Source organism: Camelus bactrianus, chromosome 18 (assembly GCF_048773025.1).
Source record: "Camelus bactrianus isolate YW-2024 breed Bactrian camel chromosome 18, ASM4877302v1, whole genome shotgun sequence".
Taxonomy (NCBI): domain Eukaryota; kingdom Metazoa; phylum Chordata; class Mammalia; order Artiodactyla; family Camelidae; genus Camelus; species Camelus bactrianus.
In genome coordinates, this window is record NC_133556.1 from 22,946,968 (window position 1) to 22,966,246 (window position 19,279).

At 44.4% G+C, this 19,279-nt stretch overlaps 1 protein-coding gene across 4 annotated transcripts in view; it reads left to right on the forward strand.

The window, feature by feature from the left end:
- The first annotated feature begins 4,209 nt into the window (after window positions 1-4,209).
- The window catches only part of MYH11 (myosin heavy chain 11), a 105,770-nt gene continuing 90,700 nt past the window's right edge, over window positions 4,210-19,279 (forward strand). For all 4 annotated transcript variants that reach the window (XM_074346290.1, XM_074346291.1, XM_074346292.1 and 1 more), the window contains exons 1-2: window positions 4,210-4,367; window positions 18,266-18,627. In XM_074346290.1, coding sequence (XP_074202391.1) covers window positions 18,283-18,627 — 345 coding nt within the window. In that variant the 5' untranslated portion in view covers window positions 4,210-4,367; window positions 18,266-18,282. The remainder of the gene's footprint in view (window positions 4,368-18,265; window positions 18,628-19,279) is intronic.

The following is a 19,279-nucleotide window of genomic DNA, read 5'->3' on the forward strand; positions in this document are numbered from 1 at the left end:
GTTTGAACAAATGTATAGTGACATTTATCCGCCATTACAGTGTCACACAGTAATTTCACTGCCCTAAAAAATCCTTTGTGTTCCATCTGTTCATCCCTCCTTCTCTTCTGACTTCTGATCTTTTTACTGTCTCCATAGTCTAGCCTTTTCCAGAATGTCATATAGTTGGACTCATACGGTCTATGGCCTTTTCATATTGGTTTCTTTCACTTAGTAATATGCATTTTAAGTTTTCTGCATGTCTTTTCATGGCTTGATAACCCATTTCTTTTTAGCGCTAAATAGTATTTCATCTTCTGAATGTACCACAGTTTATTTATCCATTCACCTCCTTAGAAGGATGTCTTGGTTGCTTCCAAGTCTTGGCAATCAGTGATTAAAGCTGCTCTAAATAAACACCTGCGTGCAGGTTTTAGTATGGCTGTGGGTTTTCAGCTCATTTCAGTACATCCCAAGGATCATGAGTTGCTGGGTCATATTGTAAGAATATGTTAACTTTTGTTAGAAACTGTAGAAGTACTTTTATTGAGAATTTTAGGACCCTTCCTGATAAAGGTAGAAGATCCAGAGTTACCTAGACACCAGAGCTGGAAACTGGTGATAAAGAAAAGAGCATTGCAGGTTACTGTGCAATTCGGTCTTGTACTTGGAGCGGCACGGGAGCCATGATGAGTGAAAGAAGTGCTTTTGTACAAGAGAGGTGGAGCTGAACCGTGTTTGTGGTCAGGAGAGAGGGCCCTTTACTCACAAGGAGGCAGAGTCCTGGGCAGATGTTGAGCTGGATGACCTGAGTGCTGATGCACTTTTAAATAATTACAACCCACGTGCAGGGAGCCATATTTGGACCCACCCAATCTTTGATGTTATTAAAAACTGCAGGGAGTCACGCTTTGCAGCTTTTTGAACCTAGTAGCTAAAATCAAAGCTATTTGATTAAAAAAAAAAAAGAGAGAGAAATTTCCCTGCTGCCATCTTGTTCCATGAGTTCATGGAAACTCCCATTATACAGCACCTCCCAGAAGACATGCCAAGGAAACTTACTCGATGGCCCTTAGTCATAGTACCGTCTTTTTTAAAGTAACTTTCTTTTCCCCTCTTTAACTGACTTTGAGCCATGAGAAATAAAATGGAGACGTCTGATTTAATTATTGTAACAATGCACCTTTGAAGATTCAAACATCTGAGTTTCTGCATTGGACGGATATTTATTGAATGACTGTTATGTGCACATACTGTCCCTGAGTACTTCTAGAGTGTGCCAGGAAGGTATGAAGCACTTTATGTAAGGCCTTCCCACGTTGAGGCAAAGATTCTGACCATCTGTGCTTTCCTTTGAGAAAACAGGCTCAGAGAGGTTCATGACAATCCCATGGCTGCCTGGCTGGTGCTTAGCAGATGATGAGTTCAAAACCTCGGACTTCTCATTTATTTACCATGGTTTCCATCACACAGGTGGGGTTGGAGTTCCTGCTCCACCATTAACTAGCTGGGCTAACTTGGCTGGTTATTTCACTCACCAAACCTGGTTTCTCCACAGCAAAATAAGAAAAAAAAAGTTTTAAGTCCCTACCTCATAGGGTTGTTATAAGGATTAGGTGAGATAATGAATGCAGTGCGATTCACTGTCTGTTATAAAGCCTTCATTTGTTAGAATTACTCTCTTTTAAAAGTTACCAAGTTCTTTAAAGAACCAAATGCAACCCTCTGGAATGTCAGTGTCAATGCCTCTGGAAAAATGCCAGTTTTTACTCTGAGGCCAGCAAGTTCAACACTGACAGCCGGCTCTGGATTATCTTTCCAGGATGGGAAGGTGATGATCAACTTCAGTTTTTCCCCCTTCCTCTTCTCTGCTCCACATCAGCTCTGTACTAACGCAGGGACAGTTTCCACTCCTTTTACAGTGTAGACATGAAAAGGCATGTGGGGAAGCAGCCCATTCATCACTTTCGGAAGAACTTTACCCCTGACGTCCCAGCCTGCTGAATGCTGGCTGTTCTTGACTCTCTGACTTAGGCCCACTGAGAGGTAGGGAGCTGGGCCTGGTTGTTTTCAGGAGTGAAAACCCGGTGAGATGTTGGAGGGATGAGGAGGGGACCGAGAGGGTCTGACATACAGAACTCTGCAGAGGGGACCAGCAGCCTGCAGGCCAACACTGGGCAGGACAGTCTCTTACCATATGTCCCCAAGGCCTGGTGCAACTCTGTTTGGTACCATGTTTGTTGAGAATAATAGCAGCTGACATGAAACAGTGTGCTGTATTCCTTTTACATGGGTCATCTTGAGGACTGTTTCCAAACATCTGGGAAGTGAGGTGAATGATGTTCTCCTCATTTTACAGGTAGGGAGACTGAGACACAGACAGTTACTTGCTCGTAGTCAAACAGCTAGAAAACAGCACTGACAGATTCAAAGTTATATATCTTACCTCAAGGCTACTTCTGGGCATTTCCCTTTAACATCTCTGAAGTGAATCATGGCAAGGGTGGGCTGTAGACCCAATGAGGGCTGGAACAAACCTCTTCACTCCTCCCGGACCTCAGTTTTCTCACCTGCAAAATGGGGGTATTAGTAAAGGCCCTACCTTCACGCGAACTGGTGGCCAGGGGAGGGTTCGTTGGGAAAGATTTGGACAAACAAGAGCCTGGTAAGGGTCTTCCAATTCCTTTAACCCTCTCTGCAAACCTCTGGCTGGAAGCAGCTGGGACCCACGTGGGACTGGGGAGAGCTGCCCCCTTCTGGCTCTGCCGCCAGCAAAAGGGGTCCCCTTCCCACCCCGCTGGCCTTGGATGCCGCCCCCCCAACCCCCGCGGGGCTCCGGGAGGCCGCTCGGCACCATATTTAGTCAGGGGGAGCGGGCAGCCCCAGGCTGGTATGCGGCGCTGGGAATTCCTGCAGGAAGGAGCCTGCGCCTGTCCTTTTTGGGTTGTCTCCCGCCCAGCGCCCCCCGCCCACCCGCCGCGCCTAGGGAGGGAGGACCGGACCGGGAACCTCGGAGTTGGTCCAGGAGGGGAGCGGGGCGCCCCGGCTGCTCGCGGGTCCCCGGCCTGGCCCAGGGCCAGCCCACCGCTGCGGCTTCCTTTTATGGCCTGTGTGCGTGCGAGTGACAGAGAGGAGAGAGGCCGGGGAGAGAGCTAGAGAGGGAGGGAGATCTGGAGCCAGAGATACAGGGATCAGAGACAGAGAGATATAGAGACAGTAAGAGACAGCGTTGTTCCGAATGTCAGAGACATACAGAGTGGTAGAAAAAAGGCAGAACAAGACAGAAATGGTGATGGAGATACACTGTCAGACACACGTAAGGCCCATAGGGAGGGACCCAGGGGTAAGGGAGTGGTACTAAGAGGGAAAGAGACAGGGAGGAAACTTAGGAGCAGTTTTTTCATGGGCAAGAATTTTTGGGGGGTGGGGAGGAGCAGGTGAAGGGAACTTTCAAGACCTGGGTGGCACTCACATTCTCTTTGCATGTGACATGCACCTTGCAAATTACATAATAATCACTCACACAAAAACACACTTTTCAGCTTCGGACACTGAGGCTCTGAGAAGGGAAATGACTTGCTTGAGGTCCCGCAGCCAGCGAATGGCGCGCCCCAGGGCCTGAAGTCACAACAATTGGGCTTTTTTTTTTTTTTTTTTTTGCTTGTGGGTGGAGTGGGGACGCCAACTTGGGAAAAGTAAAAACTTCCCCTTCCCGCACGATTCCCAGCAGTCGAGGGCTCCTGCCTTGTACTTAGCAAAGTTCAAAAAATCCCCTTTCCCTACCCTTCACGCAGCACGGCCGGCCCCTTTCCAGGCAGTGGGGGAGGGCGGTGAATAAAATGGGGAGCGGGGAGAGGAGGTTTGGTCAACTCTGACCCCCACCCCAGTTCCTCCCTTGCGGCGGAAGCGGTTAAAGCCCGTGCGGCTGAAACTGACTCAAGGAAGAAATTCTCAGGCATCCACTATAGACGCTCGCCGCTTGACCCCTTTCTCGAGGGACCCAGAGTCTCGGTGACTGCCCCGCAGCCGGGGTTAGACACCGACCCCGAACGTCTCTGCCGACTGCACCGTTTCCAGGAGCCTTGCGGCCCCTCGCGCCCCTCTTCGGGTGCGTCCCTTGCCGGGCGCCGCCGCAGGTGCGCCCAAGCCCTGGACCAAAGCTGCGCTTCTCCGACCCTGCAGGGGGCGCTGTGGAGGGAGCAGCGCGGGACTCATCCCTACTCCTCCCGCCTCAGCCGCCTCCCCTTTCCCACCCGCGGGCAGCTGTGGGTCTATAAAGAGAGGCCTCCGAGGCGAGCGGGGAGATTTGGATGCCCCGGCCTGGGAGGTGTGCCAGATCTGAGTTCTCTGTCCAGTTTCTTCTCTGCTCTGCCCCCAGTTGGAGATTTGTAAGTATGTGGTCCTGGTTGGGGAAGGGGAATTGAGTAGAGAGTTTAAGGGTCCTACAGGGCAACATACAGGAGCTGGGGAGCAGTGACACGCATCTGTTGTCATCCTCTTAAGGACTATGGGGAGGGGCTGGGGGTTCACAATTTTCATTTCTCTCTGTCCAGTCATCCTAGATTTTCCCCAAACTAGTATCTCCTAAGGTAGCCAATGATAAGTACCACCTTAGGGGTACTTATTAAAGATAAGGCCTGAGCCCAACTCCAGTTACCCTAGAATCTCCAGAAAAACCATACTGTATGTGTATATGAGTCCCAGCTGATCCTTTTTATGAGACAAACCTGGGAGATGTACTGCCTTAGAAATCTCAGCTGTCCAGCTTCCGCAGTCAGGCTTCTAACTTACTCAGGGCACAAAAAGAGTGCAGCTGAACTTCACTGAAAAGTCATTTCATATCACTCAAAGTAGGCAAAGTATGACTCCGAGTGGAGTTGGAAGCGTTGCTTAGTTCTGTTAATGCATTAAATCAGTTAAAAACACATGGGCAGAAAAGGGAGTGTTTTTCATCAGTCTAGAGGATGCTCTGTTGATAACCCTGGAGTGATAAGGTTGATTATGATCCAGTTCATTTATTACAGCCTGAGTTTCTTCCAGACGCACCTCCCTCCAAATTTAAAAAAAATCTCATCCAGGTTGACCCCAGGGGCTTCAAATACTCAGATACCGAGGTCTGTGTTTGCTTACTAAAGCCTGTAGGTGTGTTAGATAAGATGGGGCTGGGATTTCCTGCAGAGCATCCAGTGCACGTGTTACTCTTGCGTCCCACAAAGTGGGCAAAGTGAGAGAAAGTGGCTGCTGCCTGTTTTAAGTTCTCTTTGCACAGAGAGCTAGCTGGTGGGGGTTTGTCTGCTTGAGCAAAGACACTGTTCAAAGCCATACTTATCAAGAGGTAAGAGTAAATATTTAGAAACCCCAAGAAAGGAAGCATTTAAGACAGCATTAAGATTAATGTTAGATTAAATTGCAAACTGGCCTTTTTATACAGAGAGGAAGCTTGAAGACGCTGAGCTGAAAGTCATTCGATGGCAGTGTGTGAAATAGGATATTGAAGGTCCATGGAAGGAAACGCAGTCTTTCTTTGGTGCTTTCTCATTGAGAAAAGCTATCATTGATGGAGCATTTCTGTGCCAAGCACGGTAGCAGTGTTTGACTTAATTGATCTCATTTAATCATCACAACATTTTAAGGAAGGCGTTATGATGCCTGTTTAGTATAAAAGGCAGCTGAAACACAGAGAGGGTAAGTAATTTACCCTATGTCACACAGCTAGCAGGTGGTGGAACCCATTCCTGATGACAGTTCTATACCCTTGATCCCACTGTCTTTTTTCTTTATGATGAACAAAAGCTCTGTTGGAATCAGGTTTCTGGTGGGATCAGATGCGTCCAGTCAGGCAAGTGTTTATCATCTCCTCTTTGAAGAAAACATAAACTGACCTTTTGCAAATTTAAAATAAAATGCACTGCTTGTCCCCTGGTGGCTTGGTAATCTAGTTGGCCCAATGGTCTTAGGTGGGCTGCTGTCTGGGGAGTCCAAAATGTGAACTAACCTGGCCTTCCTTGAGAAGCTCCTGGGGCTTGTAAACACCATGTATTTTATTATCATGTCTGAAAGAGACGTGTTATTCCGTACAAGGTATTTGTTATGGATTTGTTATCATGACTTTTCTGTGCGAGGGCTGAGATTGAGGCAAACATGCCCATTTATGGTAGCGTTTTCCATGAGGCCATCCCTGGCCCCCTCACAAATTAACCTTGTATTACAGCTTTGTTGGTCCTGTCTCTGGGGATTTCTCTGCCCGTGTCCTCCCCATTTGGAAACAAGGAGGGAAGTCCAGAGGAGAAGATATTTGCGAGGAAAGGGAGATTACCTTCGCCTGCTCCCTCTTGTTTGGAAGTCTTATTTTGGGGATGGAAAAGTTGTCTTCTCCTTTCCTCAGTGCATCGAGTCCAAGCAGGTGGATTTTGTACTGTAGGCTCAACCATGTGATGCTAAAATCCAATACACGTTAGATTTTTCTGGAAAACCACATCCAATTTTAAATCCACCAGAATCCTAGCATGCCACAGACAAATTTAGAAATCATCCATGTTGGTTTTCCCAAACCTCAGTTTTCCCATTTGTAAAATGGGGCTAATGAGACTAGCTAACGTCAGTCGAGCGCTTTTGCTGGACAACAGGCTGAATCCCTTATGGGCATCATGTTACTAAGTTTTCACAACAATACTTTGGAGCAGATACTGTTATTATCAGCCCTGTTTTACAAATGTGGAGTCAGAATAACTTGCTCAAGTTAGCTCGACTAGCCAATGAGGAAGAGAGAATTCTACCAACCCAGCTCTTTCTAACTGCAGAGCCTTAGGGATTGCCCTGGTGGGAGGATTCAGTGCGACCATGCCACTGAAGGGTTTAGCACAGTGCCTGCCCCTGGGGAACTTCAGAGGGTGGTTATTTATAACATAGATGATCAGAGACCTTAAGGATCTTGCTCAGGGTAGCCCAGCTGATACTTGGCAGAACCAGGAACTTGGTGTAGACTTTCCGTAAAAGAGAAACTTGCCCTTAATTTTCTTTTTGTGTACTCTCTTTTCATAAACTCAGTTCCTATTTGGGTAAATAAAGGTGGTAATTAGAATCTTCTTCCACTCCAACATAGCCTCATTTCTTCCCCTGTGTCAGGAACAGGACAGCTTCCAGGTATCTCGGCCCATTTGTGATTCATTTAGGGTCTCGAAGACATCCTTTAAGAGTTCACATGGGAGTGGGAGGAGCTGTTTCGTTTCCAGGATGGCCTCTTTACTCCCTGGGGTCTCTTCCTTCCACCCCTGACCTTTAAACACATTTAACCACAGCCTCGCTGTAGGGGAAGAGCTGAGTTTGGAGAAGGCCTACGGGGAATTTGAAGGAACTTTTGGTTTTGTTGAAGTATAGTTGACTTTGAAGGAACTTTTGAAAGGGATCAAATGATGGAGGAAGAAGCTAGCGCTGCCCGTTGTTCCTAAAGGGGGACATTGGGCATCTTTGACTTGAATCAGGGGTTCAGGAGGAACAGCCCCCATCAAAGTCCCTAAGAAAGGGCCACAGGGCTCACGTCCTGCTCCCTCATGCACGCTTCAACTTCCTCACCTGCACTGATGAAGTCCGCAGCAAATGACTCAGAATCTCAGGAGCAGTGTGTCTGAGACCACTGGGGGTCGTTACAGCCATTCCCCGGGCTCCAGCTTAAGTACCTGACCCTCTTCCTCCTCCCCTGCCTCTCTACTCCTCCTCATCTCTAGAAAAAATCATGGTTAATGTATTCTTGTGCATCTTTCCAAAACTTTTCTATGTCAAATCTCTTTTTTACACAAATACTGGCATTCTGTAAATTAGGTGTTTTTCCCACTTATTCACATATCTTCAGCATCTTTCTGTATCAGCACATTTTGCTGTTTTCCTTCTTATCATCTGCATAACACTCTATTATATGGAAGTACAGCATCTTATTGAAACATACCAGCTTCACTCCATCATTTATTATAAACAGGGCTTCAGGGAAGATCTTTGTGTATCTATTTATGTCTGATTATATATGAGTTTATCTGTAGGATAAATTCCCAGCAATGCAATTGCTAAGTTTAAGAGCATGCACGTTAAAAATGGATAGATATTGCTACGTACTCCTTTAAAGGCATTGTACATTTAAACTACTAATGGTCACATAGGAGGCTGCATTTATCTTAAGCTTTGCTAGGCCAGAGTTGTAAGATACAAAATGCAATGGGGCTTCTAGGGCCAGAAATGGCCAGTTCTCTCTCAATCCTCAAAGCATCCTCCGTGGGAGCCACCCTTCCTCTTGCTAACCAAGTTCTCTATAATTTAGCTTTACTAGTTAAAAGAACTTCCTTTGGAAATTACTTTAAAAACAATTAGTATTCAAATGAGTTAGGCAGATATCATAAAGGGGTTCAGTTGGTGGGGGAGCAGGAAGTGGGGTAGTCCACACCAGGAAGTGAAAACAAGGAAGAGACTTTCTGCTCAGAGTAGATCAGGTGTCAGACAGATCTGGGTTCAAATCTTGGCTCCAATGTTTCCAAGTGATGACCTTTACCTTCGTTTACTTTCCAGGATCTCCGCAGTCTTATAGGAATAATAAATAATGCCCACCTCACCGAACACTTAGGAGAAACAGTGAGATGATGTATATGATAAATTGCCTGGCCCGATACCCCATGAATAGGAAGGGCCCAGTGATTACAGTGTCTATTATTAATAACAGATTTGGAGTCCTGACTGCCTCATGGGGACACTTTGGGGCCCGGAGAATTGGTGCATCTGGGGAGCCCAGTCCCCACCCTCTGCTTCCCTGTCCACATTGGCTCCTCCCACACGTGGGCCAGGCCTTGAACAAGTTTCTCCACTGCAGAGGTCCTGCCAGCTGGTGGCTTGTGTTCAAGGTCAGGCCCAGAAGGTTTTCTTTCTGCCTGCATGGCATTTGAAATGAGCGGTGGTTTAACTTGAGGAGCAGGTGTTTTGTACCTAAACACAGATTTTTGAGTCTGTTGACAATCTGGCAGTGCAGGGTCCACATTCTCACTCGGTGACCACAGGGGGACTTTGGAAGGCGCCACCCTCTCTGAGCAGGACGAGAGGGCTCTGCCCAGCCACCTCCATACATAGCAATGTAGGGCTCACTCTACATTGCTCACCTGACCCTGGAGACAGTTGGCTTGGTGTCTCTGGTCTAAAATCTTGAGCTGGTGGCTTGGCAGGAAAATACTGAGGGGAGCTGTTGGCCAGGTCTGATGATGTGCAAATCCTAAACTGGGCTCTGGGGTATTCCTTTTTCATTAATACAGAAGCAGAAGGGGCAAGATCTTTTACCACCGAGTTCCTCTGGGGAAAATAAAACCGATGCTAAAACAAGCTAAAATAGCTCAACATTCTCAGTTGGTCCAACTTCAACCCTTTGATCCGGAATCACAGATGCCATAAGATGTTAGAACTAGCCAGCCCTCCATATTTTTTCCCCCAGTGAAAAACATGCAAGGCCCAGAGAGGGAGATTGATTTGCCCAGAGTCACCCAGCAAGTTTGGAGCAGAACTGGGACTTTTGACCCTTTTAATGAATAGATTGTTTGTACTCAAAGAATGAAGCCGTGTGTTGTTGGTGAGGAAGCCAGGATGTGTGCAGGGCTGACACACTGGGCTGGGTCAGATAGCTAATGATAACAGTGGCAGAGTCCTTTGCTTTCATCAAAACATTTGAGAGCAGCCGTTGATCTTGAACTGGACTTAGTATCCATCAGTCCTGTGTAATGACGCTGAAGGTGTCCTTCCAGCTCTCAGAGCTGGTGCAGGGCGTCAGCCGGGGGGCTGGTGGAGGGGGAGGGCTTGAGAGGAAGAAACCAGGTGTTTGGGGAGTCTCCTTGACGTCTGGCATCTGGGCATCTGTCTCTGGTCTGCTCTGATGTGCCCACACTCCACCCATGGGACCTTCTACGGTTGGCATTCCAGGTTAGGACAGGTTAGGGACAATTTTGCCCTCCAGGGGACATCTGGCAGTATCTGGAGGCATTTTTGGTTGTCATGTCTTGGGGGGAGGATGTGCTACTAGCCTCTTTTGGGTAGAGACCAGAAGTGCTGCTAATTGTCCTGCAATGCACAGGACAGCCCCTTGCTGCCTGCACTCCCCCGCCCCACCATCTCGCCAGCCCCAAATGTCAATAGTTCCGAGGTCGAGAAATGCAGCTCTAAATTAAGGACCATAGCAGGAAGCTGCAGGCCAAGTTTTCCTTCCATTTGGTACATAGAGAATTCCATCTCTGGGACTGCTCTCTGCTCACTGCTGCAATCTTGCAAACTGCTTTTCCTTTCTCACTGTGCCTCACCTAATGCCTGACCTGACACTTTTTGCCTGGTTGTCCACTACCTCAAATTTTGAAAACTCAAGACTCTGTGTGCATGCCCAGGCAAGTCCATATAGCAGTACAACCAAATTACCTGGAGCCTTCAAGTTGCCAAAGACTGATCCAGGATGAGTCCTGTGTGTGCTTGAATTTCTTTCCATTCTCTCCCTATTTCAAAGAAGGTGGACAAAGGAGAAAAGATCACTTTGAAAATAATCTTTATGCAGATTCCACCATAACTAGCTGTGCTACAATGGGCAAGTTACTTAACCTCTCTGTGCTTCAGTTTCCTCATCTGTAAACCAGAGGTAAAAGTGCTTCTCATAGCGTTTTTGAGGGGATTGAATGAGATAATAGCTGGCACTCGATAAGATTGAGCAGATTATGATTATTGATATTAGTAATATTGGTTTGTGAGGCTCACTGCATTTTCTCAAAGGCAAATCTCTGGGGTTTAATCAGTGTTTGGTGAGAAAGAGGTCTGTGCCTAAATGTTTTGAAAAGCCGTGGGTTCAAAGGGTTCAATAGCTTTCAGATTTCAGGACCTTGAATATCCTCTTGAGAGCTCTCCCTCTCGATGGTGGGGAGGGAATGTGTAGCACTTTTCAAATGGAGTTGACAGCAGCATCGATTTTTGAAGCGTCTCAATCTCCATGAGTCCTGCCCCACTCCCACCCTGAATATTTCGAGGGATTGGGGTTCCAAGGAGCACATTCTGGGAAATGGCATTTAGAGTGAAGCCAAGTTCTCCTTCTCTTTTCCTCCTCCTTTTCTTTTCTTTTTTTTTGACCAAAGTAGATTTCACACATCGTGACTGTCAGAGATCTCAAAGCCACTGGAAGCTGACCAGCCTCTCTCTCCCTTTTTTGGACAGAGACCAAATCTTTGTGCTTGATCTTGTTTGTATTTTTGAGCCCTAGATTAGACAGGAATCCTGGAAGTGGGGATTCTTGTGTCTTTTTTTTTTTTTTTTTTTTTTTTACTGTTGTACCTTTTGCTCTTTTTCTGTCTTTAAGGGTGACTCACAACATTGTAAGTAGGAAGAGCCCACTTGGTTGTCAAGCAGCTCGAAACAAAACACTTTTCCCAACCCTCTTGGGTATAATTGGCTACCATTTAAAAACTTTTCACTGATTGTACTTAATATTACTGAACTGCACAATCAGGTGGTTAAGGTGGTCAATTTTATGATGTGTCTTCTACCATCATTAAAGATAAAAGGAAAACAGAAAAGAAACCGAAATTTTTCATTGAAATGTACTTTGTATCAGAAAAATACACATCCCTGGGGGTAGGCAGCGTGATGAATTTCCACAAAATGAGCACACTCATGTCACTGGCGCTCAGACTAAGAAGCATTAGCCCCACAAGTCCCCCCCGTGCCCTACCCTTCCATGACAACATACGACATGTGTCACCACAGCTCAGTTTTACCTGGTTTTGAGCTTCACACATAGGCATACCTTGTTTTACTGTGCTTCACGGATCCTGTGTTTTGTTTTTGTTTTTGTTTTTGTTTTTGTTTTACAACTTGAAGGTTTGTAGCAAACCTTGACTGTCTTTTGATGCCATTTCCCCAACAACGTTTGCTCGCTTCATGTCTCTGTGACACATTTTGGTAATTCTTGCAATATTTAAAGCTCTTTTGATTACGCTATTTGTTATGGTGGTTGATCTTTGATGTTGCTACTATGACTCACTGAAGGCTCAGATGATGGCTAGCATTTTTTAGCAATCAAAGTGTGTATCTGTTTTTTAGACATAATGCTATTGCACACTTCATATAGTATAAATATAACTTTTATATGCATTGGGAAATCACTATTGCGATGGTCTGGATCCCAGCCCCCAGTGTCTCCCAGGTCTACCTGTAAACAGAATCCACAGTATGTCCCTCTTGTGTCTGCCTTCTTTCACACGAGTGTGTTTGTGAGATTTGTTCTTGTCATGATGTGGAGTTGTAGTTCACTTAATCTGATTTGGGTCCCATTTTGAATGTTTATTATGTGCCAGTCACTGTGCTCGGTACCTTAAAGGGCTGGTTCATTGATTGCAGATACTCCACCGAGTTTCTGATAAGCCCATCCAGCTTGTGTGGGAGGCAGAAGAGCACAGGCTTTGAATCAGACCTGGGTTGGGATGCCAGCTCTGCTGCTTTTTAGCTGTGTGACCTCAGGCAGGTTCCTTCACCTCTCTGAACTTCAGTTTCCATATCTGTAAGGTGGAGCTGACTGTCAAACCCAACTCCTAAGGCTGTGGTGGTGTCACGTGATCCCCGACGTGAAGGGGTTAGCCCCAGGCCTGTGAGGGGGCCACGAGTGTTACCTATCATTATTCAGCAAGCTTCGCGCTGCGTATGACTTACCACCGAATGGGAGATGGCGTGATATTGACATTGCTTACAAGTAGAAGATCATTTTATAAATTTTATATAGGAATATATTTCCTTTTAAGGAAAATGTCAAACATGCAAAAGTAGACAACAGTTTAACCCCTCTCAGGTACCCCAACCTCAGCAATTAACAACACCTGCACCAGTCTTGTCTCCCCCGACCCTACACCCTCCCTACTCCCTCGCCCCAGCCCCACATTGTCTCCCTGCCTTGATTATTCTGAGATAAACCTCAGGTTTATTATGTCATCTTTTAAGTACTTCGCAATACCTCCAAAAGGAAAAGACTCTCTAAATAGACGAAATCACAGTACTATTTTCACACCAGAGAATTTAACAAATTCCCTAATATAAAACACATTGCGTCGGTGCTCACATTTCCCTGGTTAGCTCATCAATTTTTCTTTTTGGAGGGATTGGCAGGTAAAATTTTATTTTTCTGACAATTACAATTGCTCAAAGCTTTCCAGGTAAAGGGTGGCTTTTTGAAACTGCAAAATACACCTTTATTTCTGACTTGCTCTGTGTGTGGACGTGCGTGTTGGTGGGTGGGGGAAAGAGGGTTCTTTTCTTGCCTCTACTTTTGTCTTTTACTGTGTTTGTTAGAACTAATTCATTATGGAAATTTTCAAACATACGCAAAAATACAGAGAACAGTATGATGCACCCCTGGGTACCTATCATTCATCTTTGATAATTATCATCACTTGAGGCCAATCATTTTCCCTCCACCCACCCCCCATTTCTCTTATGCATCTCAAGTCTCTTCTGATCTATAGGTTTCCCTCCTATAGACGCAGAGATTTCATCCACTTTGGCCCCCGACCCCTACCCCCTTTCCCTTTTTGTAAGAATATTTTATCGGTGGTGGTGGCACTTCTAAGGCATCCGTCTAAGCACATGATGTCAGATTCACTTTCTTTTGCAATGTTAAGGTTAATTAGTGGGTGTGTCAGCCGATCCATCCACTCACTGAGTGTGGACCCCAGACCAGCATCCTCAGCATCCCCTGGGAACTTGTTAGAACTGCAGATCCTTAGGCTCATCCCAGACCTACTGACTCAGAAGCTCTGGGGTGAGCTCAGCCATCTGTGATTTCACAGCCCCCAGGAGAAGCTGAGGCACCAGGAAGTTTGAGGACCACTGGTCTGCTGTTTCAGCAGTACTGATAGTCATTGCCGAGACTCATTATTTTATTCAGAGTTGCAAAACTGCTACATTCTTCTTTCATCATTTCTTCTACATTTAGTAGCTGGAATTCTAAGCAGAAGGTAGTATTTTTTTTTTAACGCAGTGGAAGTGGGATGAAGGGAGGATGCTGTTGGACTCATTATGTCCCAAAAGAAATTCAGTAACAATTTTAAAATGCAGGAAATGTGATCGTTAAATCTGGGACGGTATATGTTCTCTACAATCCTTTAGTTCACTTTTTTGAATAACTGAAGTGATTATTCAGAATTAGGGAATGATTTGCTCATTTTTCCAACTTTTTTTTTTCTTTCGAATGAGCTGCTAGATCAGGTCTCCCAGGAGAAACAACCATCCCTTCTGAACAAATCAGTTTCTGATTCTTATTACTGTTATTTTTACTCTGGAAGAGGAGAGCGGGAGTAATGACCCTCGACCCTCTGATTTTTGCCTTGTGAGGTCTGCATGTCAGAATTGGCTGACCAGCTCCAGGGGCCCTTTGATGGGATATGGGGGTTACTACATCTCCGTGGGATTTAAGGCCCAAGCATGGGGATTATTTTGGTTAAGTCAGAGGAGCTGTGAACTGAGTAGGGACATCAACCACACAGTACGTCCTGGTGGCTATACATCCTAATTCAGCCAGCACCTTAGTTCTTTGGAGCATAGCAGCAGTGGGTAGGGGAGGAGAGATGGGGTGGGTTGGAGGAGCTGGGTGAGAGCAGGTGTGACCTGGGCAGATCATGCAGACATGATCAGAGGGTCTGGAATGGACCAGCAGACAGACCTATAGTTTGCTGTCTCAGCACCTTGCTCATGGACACATCTAGACAACACGATGGTGAATCTGTCACAAATGGGCTCCCCACATTGAGAGGACTTTTAATGACTTGATATTTTATATAAAGGCAGGCTTCTTGTCAATTATTCAGTGACCCTGAGAAACAATTTGTAGAAAGGCAGAGTCAATGTTTTCATTTCCCCTCTTTCTTTACCAGTTTTCAAAATAATGTGTTGGTCCCCTAGCCTCTTACAAGGATGATCTGTGAATTTTAAAAAAATTATGTGCTCATGGATTTAAACACAATCATCTTTCAACCCTTGTATTTTTCTTACTGAAGTTCAAACTGTCCCACATTTGACCAAATAAAACATAGTTTAATATTTTAGTGCGTCATTTGTTAGACTTTAAAAAAATACACACATATATAAAATTATAGGAAAGATTCTATTATAAATATTTTAATCATCTTTATTGACATATAATCTATATACAGTAAAACTCACCAATTTTTTCAAAAATTCACTGATCTTTCACAACTGTACACAGCCATGTAATCACCACCATAATCAGAATATAGAACATTTTCATCACCTCAAATGTTCCTCTGTGCCTCTTGGTGAGTTCCCTTCCCGTCCACTGGCAGCTACTGATCTGCTATTTTATTGTGTAGTTTGTTCCTTTTTATTGCTTAGTATTCCATTTTTACATATTGTTTTTAATCTGTAGGTATATTGTAAATATCTTTGCATGGTCAAAAGTCACCTATGATTCCATTTATATGCCATGCAAGAAAAGCCAAATCTATAGAGACAGATGGCAGATTAGTGGTTGCCGGGGGTTGGGGGCGGGGTGGGAATAGGGAATGACTGTGGACCAGCATGAAGAAATCCTTTTTGAGGTGATGAGCATGTTCCAAAATTTATCACCATGATGACCGTACAACTCTAAATTTACAAAAAAAAAAAATCATTGAATTGTGTATTTACAGTGGGAGAATTTTAAAGGATGCAAATCACAAATAAATATGTTAAGATGAAAAGGAAAGATCTTTGTGTGGCATAAATAGCAGTGTAGCTCAAAGTTTTGGTAGACTTCTAGCATTCTGTTGCCGGGGCGTTCTACAGTTTAACAAGGCACTCACTGAAGGCCGTTCAGGTTGCTTACAGGTTTTGCTGTTCCAAACAGCACTGCAGTGCACCCTCTTACACATCTGTTAGCACTTGTCTGTCTCCTTAAGCTACATTGCTAGATGTGGAAATGCAGGTCAGGGTGTGTGCATGAATTCTAGGGCTTTTCCACCCATCAGGGCGATGTATGCAAAGGCCCAGCCCCTACACTCTTGACAATACTGGATTTCACCAGTAGTTTTCATCTTCGCCAAGCTATAGGTGAAAAGCGACATCTCATTGCTTTAACTTGCATTTCTTCTTTTACTAGTGAGGCTGAGCATCTTTTTTTTTTTTTAACATTTTTTATTGATTTGTAATCATTTTACAATGTTGTGTCAAATTCCAGTGTTCAGCACAATTTTTCAGTTATTCATGGACATATACACACTCATTGTCACATTTTTTTCTCTGTGAGTTATCATAACATTTTGTGTATATTTCCCTGTGCTATACAGTGTAGTCTATTCTACAATTTTGAAATCCCAGTCTATCCCTTCCCACCCTCCACCCCCCTGGTAACCACAAGTCTGTATTCTCTGTCTGTGAGTCTATTTCTGTCCTTTTTTTATGCTTTGTTTTTGTTTGTTTGTTTGTTTTTGTTTTTGAGCATCTTTTTCTTATTGACTATTTGAAGGTCTTTTAAAGGTACCTATTTTTGTTGATCATTAATTTAGTAAAAGTTATAAAACTATAATATAATAAGAACATAATAGAAAGTACACCAATGTCCAGAGTAGCATTATTCACAATAGCTAGAATGTGGAAGTAACCCAGATGTCCATCAAAGGATGAATGGATAAACCAAATGTCATATATCCATACAGTGGAGTATTATTCAGCCTTAAAAAGGGAAGGAAGTTCTGATTCATGCTACGACATGGGAAAACCTTGAGGACATTACATTAAGTGAAATAAGCCAGTGACAAGAGGATAAATACTGTATTATTTCACTGATATGACGTTCCTAGAGTAGTGAAATTCATAGAGACAGAAAGCAGAGGGAAGAGGCAATAGGAAATGAGTGTTTAATGGTGTTCAGCTTGGCAAGATGGAAAGAGTTCTGGAGTTGGGTGGTGGTGATGGTTGCACAACAATATGAATGTACTTAATGTCAACGTAGACTAAAAAAATGAATAAAGTAATAAATTTTGTGTTATATATGTTTTACCACATTAAAAGATTGGGAAAAAACCCATAAAAAGTAAAAAATCCCTTCATAACTGTACTCGGTAAGTGCATATTTCTCCAGTTATTTTTCTATATGGATTCTGTTTTTAAATTGTTTTTGTTTTTGTTTTGGGGGGAGGTAATTAGGTTTTTTTGTTTACTTATTTATTTTAATGGAGGTGCTGGGGATTGAACCTAGGACCTTAACATAATAAGCATACACTCTGCCACTAAGCTATACCCTCTCCCCTTATATGAATTCTAAATATTTTTAAAATTAAAAAATGGGTTATTATAACTCCTGTTTTACAATCTCCCCTGTATTTCATTTTTTAAAAAGAGTTTTACTGAGATATAATTTACATACCGTATAGTTCATCCATTTAAATGGTACAGTGGAATGACTTTTAGCATTGAGTTGTGCACCCACCTCTGTAATACATTCTAGAACATTTTCATTACCCCCAAAAGGAGCACTGTGCCCCTTTGCTGTCACTTTCATCTTCTCCCAGCTGTTGGCAACCACTACTCTACCTCCTGTCTCTGTGGGTTTGTCTATTCTGGACATTTGATAGAAGTGAAATCCTAGAATATGTGGCCCTTTCTGGCTGGATTCTTTCACTTAACGTAGTGTTTTCAAGATTCATTAATGCTGCAGCACATATCAGTATGCCATTCCTTTTTAATGGCTGAATAGTATTCTATTATATGGATAGGCCACATTTTATTTATCCATTCATCTGTTGATGGACATTTGGGTTTTTTCTTTTTTTTACACTTTTTGGCTATTAAGAAGAATGCTTTTATGAACATTCAGCTACAAGTTTTTGTGTGAAGGTATGTTTTTATTTCTCTTGGGTATATACCTAGTAATGAAATTGTTAGATCATATGATAACTTAACCATTTGAGGACCTCTCCTTGCCTTTTTACAGTAATTTATAAGACTTGAATATCTTCCTCACATGTAGATGCACTTGTATCTTAACCCCCGGATGGCATTTCATTGTACGAAAATATGATTTACATATTCACGGCATGTCAATGGACAGTAGGCAATGATGCAGATCCTCTCCTAAGGGCCTTTGGGTTGTTTCCATTTTTTGACAGCATAAATCATCCTGCAGGAAACACCCTTGTGCTTTTTGGGATGTTTCTGCAGACTGAGTTCCCAGACATGACAAGGTGAGGGTTTTATCTGTTTTTAGGGCTTGATTTTGGCCCAATTCTGACCCTATTGCCTTATTCCACAGGGGACCAACCAGGCACCATGGCACAGAAGGGCCAGCTCAGTGACGATGAGAAGTTCCTCTTTGTGGACAAAAACTTCATCAACAACCCAGTGGCCCAGGCTGACTGGGCTGCCAAGAGGCTGGTCTGGGTCCCTTCAGAGAAGCAGGGCTTTGAGGCAGCCAGCATCAAGGAGGAGAAAGGGGATGAGGTGATCGTGGAGCTGGTGGAGAATGGCAAGAAGGTCACGGTCGGCAAAGATGACATCCAGAAGATGAACCCGCCCAAGTTCTCCAAGGTGGAGGACATGGCAGAACTGACTTGTCTCAATGAAGCCTCTGTGCTACACAATCTGAGGGAGAGGTACTTCTCAGGACTCATATATGTGAGTATCGTGGGGCAGCTGGTCACTTCATTCTGGCCTCCTGTGTCTCTAAAGGAAGGGAGGGGTTTAGAGATGTCGGGGTGCAGGTTGGGAGGCTGAAATTTTCACTGAAGGAGGCTGCATGGTGAGATGTAATCATTCTGACCTGGGTTCACATCTCATCCTGCCCTACCAGTTCTGTGACATTAAACAGGTGATTTCACCTCTTGAAGCCTCAGTTTTCCCATCTGCAAAATGGGAACAATCACCCTCCCCACATAAGGGAGGTGCAAAGATTTCATGTGATCACATGGGCAGGGCACCAAGGCACGTGGCAAACACCCAACAGATTTCAATGAAGTAATTCTCTGTTCTTCCTCCAATAAAGAAGAGCTCTCAACCCCCTTGGGAAGGCTGGCCCATCCTGGCAACCAAGTAGGTAGGAGACATGAAGATCTTGGCTAGTTTTGGTGGGGGCCTTCCCTTCCTAGGTTGGAGCTGGACTCTTCTGGGTGGACTGTGCAGATCAGAATGGACTAAAGCCTCACTGTCCAATAAGGTAGCCACTGGCCACAGGTGGCTAAATTTAGATAGAAATCAATTAAAAATCAATACTTGAAAATCGATCAGTTGCACCTGCCACGTGTCAAGTGCCCAACAGCCTCCTGTGGCT